The following is a 12,567-nucleotide window of genomic DNA, read 5'->3' as shown; positions in this document are numbered from 1 at the left end:
TCCTCCCTTCCGCATCCTCCGCCCGCTTTTCCAGCGCTTCTATGCGGGCCAAGGCGTCCTTCATTGATGTGTCCAAAACTTTCTGCGCCGGCTCTAGTTGTCTCACCGACCCCTCAACTTCCTTCACTCGGTCAGAGAGCTTGCCATGATCCGCTCGGAGTAGACCCAATCCCGTCGCCATCTGCGCAATGTCCTCTCGCAAGGCTGATCTGGTCTCCGTGATCGCCTGTAGGATCTTGTCCAGCTGTGTTTGAATAGGGGAGTCCCCCAGGTTGTCCACACGAGATCGTTCCTCGTTGTCCGGCGGCTCTGCGTCCGATGCCGCCTGGGCACCTCCCTTTGGGCCTTTCGGTTTCCCCATGGTTGGAGGTGCACGCCGGCTAGGCGCCTCTGAGTCGGGGCCGATCAAACTCGTGTCGGTGTCGCTCCCCCCTGTGCCGCCTCCAGTCCAGTCAGTAGGTCGGCGGATGATGGGCAGGGCGGCGCAAGCTTTCGGGGCGCTGATCGTGGCTGTGCTCGGTCACTGTCCGATCAGAAAGCACGTGTCTGCTGTCGCACAGGAGTCCGGGGGGAGGGCAGCAGCAGAAACGCCACCCCCCAGTGGACCGGGGTTGTATCCCTGGGCCTCAGGCCCTCTGAAGGTCCCCGCAGGGCCACGGCATCCTCACCCCTGTTCAGCATTCAGTGTAGGACTCCCTTCCGCGATTACGGGGGGCAGTGCTAACTCCCCCCGGCCAGCAATGCTCCACAGTCCCCCTCTCGTACCGTCCCGTTATGAAAGGCGGCCTCACCAATGGGCCCTCCGTCGGCACCTCCTCTCCTCCGTCCGCCGCACCTCAGTGCCTCGTCATGAGGCTTGTTGTCTCGCAGGTAGTTCTGCCAGGGGCTCAGGGGGGTCCCGCTACGGCCACAGCCGGTCCGCCAGCGTCACTCGGCGAGCTCCGGGTCAGGCGTACACACTGCCCCCGCCGGCGCAAGTTCCAACCTTCTCCCGGCTGCGGTCGGGTCTCGCCGCCCCTCCCCCGCGTCTCCGCCGCTCCTCTGGCCTCAGCCTCGGGCCCCCGGCCTGGAGGTCCCCGGGGTAACAGGCGATTGTCGCTGTGTCGGCGGGGGTGGGGAACGCCTGATGCGGCAGGGCTACCGCGTTTCTCGGGGTCTCGGTCGCCCACAATTCAGCGTCGGCGCCATCTTGGGCTCCTCATTGCCGCCGTCTTCCCTCGACTTTACTGTTACAGTTACCAGTTCATTTTCACTATTTAACTGTTACCTGAATGTCCTGAATCACATCTCACATAAAGACTATCTCTCAGACTCCTACAATATTACCTATGTATTGTCCCGCATTGATTAGGCTCACAAGCGTTTTGGGGGAGGGAGTGAGTTGGGCTCCCTTGGAAGTCAGAAAGAATTTCATCAATAAAGTATTACTTCCTGGATGTGGTAACTTTGAGGTGAAATGTCTGCTCTTAGTATCTGGTATTTCTGATGGCCATGGGTCCCTTATTCCAACGCATCAATGGCGTTCGCTATGACGTGTTCAGCAACCCGTGCTGCCGACATAGCGAGGTGCCCTGCACCAGGTAACAGGGCCCAAGAGGACCTGTGACAATAGAGTAACCTTCTTCTTACCGCTCTGTGATCAATACGAAACACAAGCTTCGGACTGACTCTCATCGGCTTTGTGCGCTACTGCCAGTAATAGGTCCCTGTGGGCGTTACCTAAGATAATGCACAGGGTAGAGGGCATAACACTATGACGTCAGGCGTGGCAGAGGTGGACCGCTTTAATCCTGCCTCTTGAGGCTTCGATACAAAATACAAGTTAATGAAACTAGAAAGGCCAGGTGGGGGGGTCCTAGGCCCAAAAACACACTACTGTGAGGAATGGAGAAACCTGCAACTGAGAGGAAGATGTCACACTGAAGGCCAATGGCAGATATTACTATCATCATCATCATCATTATTATTATTATTATTATTATTATTATTATTATTATTATTATTATTATTATTATTATTATTATCATCATTATCAAAATTATTAGCATGCTTAATATAATTACTCTGATCATGGACATTATCCTTACAATTATCATGATTATTTTTATAGAATCATGTATTATTATTGTTATTAGTCTTACTACTTCTGCTAATGCTAATGTACTTGCTATCATCATTAAACCTCGCTGTTGTGTAGTACTAGTGTTCTTGTTTTTCTTGTTGACATTTTCTTGTGAATATTATTGTTGCTATAATTATATCATCATCATTAGAATTACTATCATCATCATCATCATTACCATTATCACTATCATCATCATCAATATTATTATCATCATTATCATTATTAGTTTTGTAATTATTATTATCATCATCAAAATTATTAGCATGCCTAATATAATTACTCTGATCATGGACATTATCCTTACAATTATCATGATGACTATTATCTAAACATTTATTATTATTGTTATTATTTTTACTACTAATACTATGACAATTACTAATGTTAATGTACTTGCTATCACCATTTTAGCCTTGCTGTTGTGTATTACTAGTGTTATTGTTGTTCTTGTTGACATTTTCTGGTGATTATGATTGTTCTTCTTGTTCTTGCTACTATCATCCCTCCATCCAGTCTTTAAAGAGGCTCTCTGAGCTCAGCCAGGTGCCACAAACTTTGCTATTAGAAAAGTGGTAATTACTTTTTTTTTTGTTTTATGTAGCACAAACTCGATCCGCACGTATCAGAGCGCTTTACATCAGCACCATTGGCCTTACAGATGGACACATTCATTTTCTTAGGCATGAGAGAGATTGAGTGAATTGCACAGAATCACAGGATGTTGAGCGTCCCTGCTGAGACTCAAATCCGGTTCCGCGGCTTCGAGTTTGGCCGCTCTAGCCATTAGGTCACATCCTCTCATTACGTAATGTGGCGATCCTCCCACTGCACGTTGAAACAGGGGTGTTGCTGCAATTGCAGGGAGGTGGCATTCATGTAAGTGATTGTACGTAAGTCTTCTAAGCGCTTATTCCCACTACAGAAAACATACCAGAGCAACACGCATCCTAAAACAACGCGTGTAGAATGTGGCCACCCCTAAGATTCTCTCCTTTTTCCCTCCTTTCTTTTCTTGGTAGATCTGCTTGTGGGTGATCAGAAGCTTTCAAATATCCACATGTAGGTACATCTGTGGGTCATAACAAGTCCTTTCCTTCCACTGCCAATGTTACAGCAGCTTTAAAGTTACAACTGCAGTGGGCTTGAATACAGGTAGGAGCAGAACTTCTTGGGGGGTGACAGGAGAGACTGAGAGGGGGAATGGAAGATAGAGAGAGCGAGACAGAGAGAGAAACTAAGGGAGAGAGGGATGTCCCTGCTCCATCCCCCCATTCTTTTTCATTCTCTCTTCTTTAGCCTCGTTTCTACAATCGCTTATGTCACTATCAAGACTTCCTATTAGCCATCATGGCCACAAGACCACTGGTCACACGATACAGCTCCTCTTCAGAAGCAGAATCCCCAGGATGCCTGCACCCAACCCAGGTATCTAAGCAGATGCTGGAATATGTTATGGGCAACTGCTGTGCAACACTTGTCTATTAGTAGGGAGAGGACCTTGAGCCGGCACCCCTTCCCCTTAGTAGACCCTCCAGTCCCTTCATCACCCTTTCAAAAAGCACTTCCATCAGTACCTCACACGGGGGTCTCCGTAGGGACAGCTTTCATCCGGACCACCTCACCAACCAACACAAAGAGAAGATAAGAGGGTGCAGCACCCGCAGACCTCCAGCGCGGCTGAACGAACAAATGAATGAGTGAATCTGTACAGCGTACAAGTACCTCAGATAGAGGTGTCCTGGCACCTCTCAAACCACTCTACCAGGTCAAAGAAAAATATTCAGCAGACAAAAAGTTATTTGCTGAACAGAGAAGCTTTTAATAATTATGTCAAACTTTCATAGTTAGGTTGGGCAGGAAGAGAGGTAGGCATGGTATTCCATTCATGAGATGTTTGGACCAAGAGAGAAGACCATCCGTGTCCGAATTTTTTATATTTCTGTACATTGGTCAACTTTTGTGATCTTGAATAGAAAAAACAAGATGGAGAACATGGTGGACATGTATGAGCCCGGTGCATTACAGTATATTGGAAGGGCACAGGTCCTCCGATGCTTGGCTTCCAAGCTACAAATCAGGGCAACCTCATAATCAATGGCTGCGACAAGGAAGGGTTGGTGTAGGAGTGATGAACATTGCCGATAAATAATCTGGGTACTCGCTTGTACCTAACATCATTGCCAAATGCCCTGGAGAACAGATAAGCTGGAGAGGAACCAACTGTTCAAGGTTTCAATGCTGGTTAGGTCTCAATATTTGTAAAGACTTTATTTCTCTCACTGAAGCTACTGTTGTGTACTTTGGCCATCTACAGAAAGGAACCTATTCAAGGGTCCACTCTCTGCGCCTACAAGGTTTCTGTTGCTCGCCATTAAAAAGTGTTTACGTTCAAGCACCCTCTACCTGGTATCATTGTAACATTCCTTCCTCTCACCTACAAGATGCCTACAGAGGAAGTGCAAGACATTTCTAGTCCTATTGTGGCTTATCGGTCAACTGACAAACTGAGAATGAGTCCCTGGTGGGACACACTTACTGGTGATGTTCGGTTTCATCTCATAGTACGGCTGCTCGCAGGAATACTGGATGCTCGACTGGTAGGTGGTACCACTGTTTGCAGAGAGGAAGGCTGTGTGCCCATTTTCCAGTTGCAATGGAGCTTTGCAATCAACAACTGAAACAGAAGAACCAAAAAATATGTAGTCAGTATCAAGTGAAGATATATCTCCTACCGCGAGGTCGCCACAAGCGTGCACTCGGTGTTGAGTTTGTGACCAGACTCCTCATCCACCAATAGCTTTGTGCCATCAATTGTTAAAGAGAGAAATCAACTCCTACAGGTTCCCATATGGAATATTCTTTTCAGGATCCTTGAACGCGCGTTCTTGTCAACATTTAACAGCTCTACATATGAAATCAATACCCATGGTGAAACATATTTTGAGGATCCAGAGTAATTTAGAAAAAAGCATCCTCAGGTTCATTTAATTTTTTGCAAAATCCCTACTGAAATAGAAAAACAGCTGTTTTGATAAAAAAACCTCTAAAATGTCATAACATCCATACCTCCCACTTACCCCCTAAGCACAGGATTAACAATGGTGGCTTCTCTTGAGTTGTAGACAACCTGGTAATAAGGCCTTTGGATTACTTATGTCACAATAGGCAGATGCGCATGAGACATCTCTGAAGTAGAATGTATTTTGGAATTCTTCCTACATCCTTCCTGGATGGTGATGCAGGTCTGAGGAAACCTTGCGTTAGTGCCCAAAATAAGCAATTAAACTCTTTACATTTGTACAACGCTGATACATTCAATCATCCAAGAGAGAGAATGATGTCCAGGAGGGGAACCGTGGAAGTCGGACATTTCCCAAAACTCCCCGGAGAAGTGGCTGTTGATTCTTCTTTTGTGCTGATGTGTAGATGGGAAGCAATGGAAAACTGAGCAGGAAAATACTTCACAAAAACAAGGCATGTTTTGCATAAAGGGGCCTGAACATGGATCAAGAATTAGTGCTTAATTTTTGCCTGTGGTTTCTGGTACTCAGCACCAGCAGTTGTGACAGTCTGCCACAAGGTGGCGCTGTCTGGCTAATTTAGAGATGAACACAACAACAGTTAATTATTAATTCAATATACATAAGAATGGCTATTACCTGCCTCCCAAGCCATTCTTATAGCTTTGGGGGCCTGAAATAGTCCGAATTGTCACACTTGTATGATGTGATAGTTAGTAGTTGTGTCGTTACTATCATTGGCAGTGCTGACAGGGGCAATGAGTGGTGCAAGGTGTAGTGGACTCCTGACAGGAGACCTAGCACTTATTTTTTTTTACAAATTAAGCACTGACAGTGTTCTACCCTTATACAACATCTGCATGTAATGAAGATCCTGTTAAAATACACAACCCCATCATGTGGAATGATAAATCAAAGTGACTGGTGTTAAGTGGAAAACAGGACAACCCTTTATGGACTCCAAGAAATCTTTTAGCAGAATATTTGTTAGTACACATACAAAATTTGTATGCAAATTGGTTAATTGGCAAAACAACCAACCTAGAGCTAACAACTGTTGACCCCCACAGATCTACCTGCTAAAACCCTATCACCTTCGACTACGCAGTACTATTTTACACTGATGAACACATCTTCAGAGAAAGACAAATCGGTTAATTGGCAAAATAACCAACGTACCAACCAACAGTTGTTAAACTGTTAACCTCCCCAGATCTACCTGCTTAAAACCTATCACCTTTGACTACGCATTACTATTTTGTATTGATGAACACATCTTACGAGAAAGTCACTGATGGAGAATCTCTAAGTCAAGACTTCCAAGACCAGTCTTGAACCCATCGATCGAGAAACTCCTCGTCATTTCCAATCACTGCGCTTTACAAATATAAACCTATCACTGGTAGCCGACCAGTCATCATGATTGGCCTCAGGTCACCCAGACGTGGGTCCCTTGGTCACTTTGCCACTGGATTCAAGCTATCCTGGCGGATGACGCTGATTAGCCAGAAACCGGTCCCAGGATGCTTGTTTCCGGTCCAGGGAAGACATGGCTTGGCAGTTTGGGCTGGACTGTTCCCATGAGGCTCAGGGTCAGACTGATTTGCATATGGCTAGGTCTGAACTGGGGTGGTGGAGTGAGCTAAAGAATGATGATGGATTAAACCCAGATCAGTTGACTGGGGGTGAGCGCTTGCATTCTTCAACACTCCGTCCATCATCCCCTTTGGTTCTGCTTTACATATGCCTCATGGGCTGCTTGAATGACATAAGGTCCCTTCGTGGCACGGTGATTATGCTGCATTGCTTTTTTGTATTTTATGATCTTATCAATTTCAATAAAAAGATTTTTTTTAAAAGCTTAATATCTTTGACTATATTCGTGGGTACATATTCCTCAAACCTGTAGTCCCATTTCCAGTGTAGTGCGGTTCTTGCATTTTTTATACAACTGACCTCCAACCTTAGCATGTGTGTTGGCTCATCCAATATGCCGCTTAGGCAACACCCCCAGTATAACGTTGGCTTGGCATAGTCCAATATCCAGTGGTGGCCGGTATGGTATGGGGTGGCGGGCGGTGGGGGTAGGAGGAGGGAAAAAAATCACTTACTTGAGAGCAGTCTCTTCCATGTCGGCTCTCCTCAACCAGGAAGCACCTAGGCTCCCCTAAGCCAATCACAATGCTACAATGCAGCGTTATGATTGGTCAGAGCACTGTGGTTCAGCGCTCGGACAGGGAATGGGAGCCTAGACCTGTCTCCACTCAGGTTGTAATGACTGTTTGGCCGGGCCATGAAGGCCACTCAAACCCTCATGCGCACTTTAGGTTTTAGCGCTGGGGCAGCTGTAGCGCTCTACAAGTCACAGTAACATAATATAACATAACCACTCGTCCTTCCCAGCGTCACGGGAGCCAAGCCCTGCCCCGCCCTAACCTGGTTGACACTAAAAATAAAATGATAATTTGTTATTATAAAAAAAAATTACACTGCTCCGAGAGCAGTGGGGCGATGCCATTTGTAAATATCGTTTACAAAAACATAATTCCACTGGGGATCGTTTTTCTACCATGTACTCCAATGGGGCCATATTTTTGTAAATTATATTTACAACTCAGCATTTTTGTCCTTGTGTTGTGTATCACACTGGTTGCTCTCATGTTTTCCTGTTTTATTACAGTCCTAGTTTGCCATACTCTCCTAAAAAATTCTGAAAGGCTGTCCTACAGGAATCCTATTGTTCTGGTCAATTTAAGTATGTTAGGCAGTATTCCTCTCGGTATAGCTAAGATACTCTTGAATGTCTTTGCGATTTGATCCCAAAAGTTCTAAAACGGGAATAAAATAGGAATAATTAGGAAATTTTCATGAGCAATCAGTATAATCAGCAAGGACTGTGCCCTCTTTGCACTTTTACTAGTAGGGAATTGGCCATTTTGAGACCCATTCACAAATGAATTTCTGAGTGTGTGAACTAGTAGTCCTATAGATCACCTGTTAATTTTTTAGTTTCCTGTAAGAAACACATAGGAGTCCTATAGGATTCATATAAATCACTAAGGGGCAGATGTATCAAAATACCTATTTGCGATTCTCAAATAGCGATTTTTTGCGAATCTCTATTTGAGAATTGCAAAATGGTATGTATGTAGAAATTCACATTTTTTTTGCGATTTCTTAAAATTTCTTAATTGCGATTAGCAAATTGCGAATTGCAATTAAGGAATATTTCCGCCATTCATTTCTATGGGCCAGGAGGCCCATAGCAAGGAATGGGAAGTTATTCTCAATTTGCGATTCGCAATTTGCTAATCGCAAATTGAGAATAATTTCAAGGGTGCAAGGGTGTCATAAGGACACCCTGATACACCCCTGAAATGTACATGTGTGAGCATATGGCACACATACATGCCCTAAGGGCATGTATGAGCGCCACATGGCACCTTCACAAATGCCAAAAAGTGCATTTATAAAAGGAATCGCAAATTACCACCAACTAAAAGGTGATAATTTGCGATTTCTTAAAGTGAAATAGCAAAACTAAAATGTTTCTTACATAGCATTTAAGGAATCGCAATTTGCGATTCCTTAAATGCTTACGCAAAATTAAGGAAGTGCAAAATTTGCGATGCCTTAATTTTTGCATCATACATACCATTTTGCGAATTTTTTGTCGCAAACGCTGCTTTTTTGCGAATCGCAGCGTTTGCGACTAAAAATTCCTTTGATACATCTGCCCCTAGGACACAACATACAGGTAGACAAGTGCATGAGTTGGGTAAAGAAGTAGGGGCTGCCGGCTCAGTAACAGCGTACTTGGTAATGTTTCACTGTGGTGCCTACAGCTCCGAAAGGACGAAGGAAGGTTGGAGGGATTCTGGATAAAGTCAAACAAGATTATCCAATCTCTGGAACTAGTTCTTAATCACAGACTTCAAGTGGCTCACAAACAGTGTAACAAGCCTGGAGGCGAGAAGTAAGATTGGTCATAGTAGGAAGGCAGCTAAACACGACTGGACAGGTCATTTATCTCATCAGGCATTTCCCAGGAGGGCTGGAGCATTCAGGGTCTGTTTTTTGAGCTGGCAACTCTGTCACTTTATTGCAGTAAGCACCGCATTGACTAAGAAAGAGAAAGACAGGCAAAGAGCCTGATTCACAAAGGGACTCCACATTCGTGGAGGAGGTCCCGCAGTCGTAAGGGAGGCCTTGCATTCGTGGGGGAGGTCCCGTCGTCAGCCGTGGGGGAGGCCCCGCAGTCGTGAGGGAGGCCCCACAGTCATGGGGGAGGTCTCATCGTCAGTCGTGGGGGAGGTCCCGCAGTCGTGAGGGAGGCCCCGCAGTCGTGAGGGAGGCCCCGCAGTCGTGAGGGAGGCCCCGCAGTCGTGGGGGAGGTCCCGCAGTCGTGAGGGAGGTCCCGCAGTCGTGAGGGAGGCCCCGCAGTCGTGAGGGAGGCCCCGCAGTCGTGGGGGAGGAGCCCCAGTCGTGGGGGAGGAGCTGCAGTCGTGGGGGAGGAGCTGCAGTCGTGGGGGAGTCTCTGGACTCGGGGCAGAATGTCTGCAGTGAGAATTCTCAGAGAGAGAGGAAGGAAAGGGAGATCAGAGGAGGGAGAAGAGAGACAGGAGAGATGGAGAGAGAGAACATTGATGTATGGAAAGAGAAAAAGAGTGGGGAAGACGGAAAGGTGGCTCATTTCGATTTTTTTTTGCCAATGCTGCTTGTTGCCTCAAAGTCCAGTTAAACTTTATTAATACAGAAGAGGTGGTGAATATTTCTTATTAGAGATGAAACTCCTCTGAAAAAAGGGGTGTTGTACTAAGACTGTAAGCGATAGCTGAGATTCTCTTAGGCTACTAAAAGATATTTATCACAGAAAGATCTCCACGTCATAGGATACCAGGGAAAGGAATCACTGACAGACTATCGAGGAGCTAAATATCGACCTACAAAAATATCGATGACAAAATATCGACTACCAGAATATCGAATTCCTATACAGGTAAGTACAAAAATATCGAATCCAAAATATCGTTGTAAATAATATAGTTTCTTAAAATATCGAATTTTTTGAATGTCTTAAAAGTAATGTAAAATTAATGAAATGATAAATATAATTAAGTAAAATAAACCTAACAATACTTAAATAACCTTAAAATTAATAAATAATTAATGTAATTTAAAACAAAACATGCATTTTTATTTTTTAATTCATCTATATATTAACTTAATAATATTATTAGCATAGGATAGCGGGATGGTAAAATTTACTATTCCCACTCCAGTGAGTGGAACAGTAGGGTAAGCGTTGGATAGCGTAGGGGTAAAAATTACTATTCCCACTCCAGTGAGTGCAACAGTAGGGAAAGCGTTGGATAGCGTAGGGGTAAAAATTACTATTCCCACTCCAGTGAGTGAATCAGTAAGGAAAGTGTTGGATAGAGGGAGGGTAAAAATTACAATTCCCACTCCAGTGAGTTCAACAGTAGGGAATGCATTGGATAGCGTAGGGGTAAAAATTACTATTCCCACTCCAGAGAGTGCAACAGTAGGGAAAGTAATGATTTAATATTTAAATAAAAATAAATTAATTATCAATACCAATAAAACATTTTTTTTAATGAATTACCAATTACAAAATATTTAATAATTGATTAATTATAAATACCAATAAATATTATTAAAAAGTAATTACCTATTAATAGTTAATTAACAACAAATTAATTTCCAATACAAAAAATGAATAAGTAATAAAAAATGCCAATTAATAATCAATTAACAGTAAATTAATTATCAATACAAACAAAGAATGTCAAAAATTAATCAATTACAATTAAATTACTTCCCACATTATTCCCCTATAAACCCACAACCCACTCCGCATAATAAATTAAAACCATTGATATAATTATCAATGAATCAATACAGATTATTTACCAAATAATAACAATTAATTACCAATTAATAATTAGTTAACAATGTATTAATTATCAATACCAATACATAAAAATAAATAATTACTTAATTACAATTAAATTACTTCCCACCCTATTCCCCAATAAACTCACAACCTGCTACAGAACTAAAACACATAATTAAATTAAAAATAAATAATAATTCCTAAAAATGTATATTTAATTTACTATAATTAAATTACTTCCCACCCTATTCGCCTATAAACCCACAACCGATACAGAATTAAATCACGCAAAAATAAAATAACTTAAAATTCATTACTTTAAAAAAACTTCAAACATACATTACAAAAATATTACATGCTTTTAACACATATACTAACACTTAAAACACTATAAAAAATCGATATTTTTAACAACTATATTATGACTTAATACTACTAACTTCAATATTATGAAAGTCGATCTTTCTTACCTGAATTTCGATAATCTGCACCACTATATTTTTGCAATTCGATATTCTGTCCATTCTATATAAAAAAAACTTGATATTCTGTCCCGTCAATATTTATTTTCCCGATATTGTTATGACTAGTTATCCATGCAAATGTGTGGGTAAAATTCATTAAAAACAATTAAGGAAGATTTTGGACAAAGACATGGTAGTATTTGAACCCTGAAAGTGAAGGCAAAGTTGGACCCTATCCTCATTACAGTATGTATTTATTTGGTGCACATTACAAATGTAATTACCTCTAGGCACCTAAGGCCCGATTATGATGGCAGGCGGATCGCCATCAACCCTAAAATTTCCACCGGCAAATTAGGATGGCAGTGGGAATGTGAATGGTACCGCGGTGGACGGAAAGGCCGTCTGCCGTGGTCCCGCAAGGTGGTTCTTTCCCATCCCCCTTGCGGGACCCGGTACAATGCAGGCACCGCCATGGGCATTACGATGCCTGTCTTTTTCTGCGGAGATTCTGCTGCAAAAAGACAGGCGGAGAATGCCTTCAGGGGCCCGTTGCGGACCCCGTGCGGGGTGGGGGGCTGCACGTGGCCCCAGCATTTGCATGTACGAGGTGCCTGTCACGTTGTACGGCCCCTGCATTTGCATGTACGAGGTGCCTGTCACGTTGTACATTCACATGCACAACATGTATTTTTACATTGTGGAGGGTGCTGGCACCCGCCGCAATGTAAAAATACAGGATGCGCCAGCCAGTGTGGCAGGCGCATCCTAATTCGCATAGTGGGACTGCCACACCTATGGCGGGCGGTCCCTTTTGCCAATGCGACGGTACTTGTCCGCCCACCATCGTAATCGACCCCCTAGTTCTACTAAACTATCCTCCATCAGATAACACTGCATCAATTGTTGATCAGAAGACTTATGAGTCGAGAAAGACTGTTGTGACTACTTTTCGGGAAGCTTGAAGGGGTGACTAATGTTTAATATGCAGTGGTAGAGAGTTCCAAATCTGTGATCCCTACTCCATGAACTTCCAGCCCC

At 43.6% G+C, this 12,567-nt stretch overlaps 1 protein-coding gene across 1 annotated transcript in view; it reads right to left on the bottom strand.

The window, feature by feature from the left end:
- MASP1 (MBL associated serine protease 1) overlaps positions 1-12,567 on the bottom strand; it is a 459,649-nt gene that overhangs the window by 212,744 nt on the left and 234,338 nt on the right. Inside the window, exon 9 of the mRNA XM_078666144.1 lies at positions 4,662-4,799. Within this exon, the coding sequence (XP_078522270.1) occupies positions 4,662-4,799 (138 nt within the window). The remainder of the gene's footprint in view (positions 1-4,661; positions 4,800-12,567) is intronic.

Source organism: Lissotriton helveticus, chromosome 11 (assembly GCF_964261635.1).
Source record: "Lissotriton helveticus chromosome 11, aLisHel1.1, whole genome shotgun sequence".
Classification (NCBI taxonomy): Eukaryota; Metazoa; Chordata; class Amphibia; order Caudata; family Salamandridae; genus Lissotriton; species Lissotriton helveticus.
Note: the sequence above shows the minus strand (reverse complement) of the source record. Positions and strands in the feature narration are given on the sequence as shown.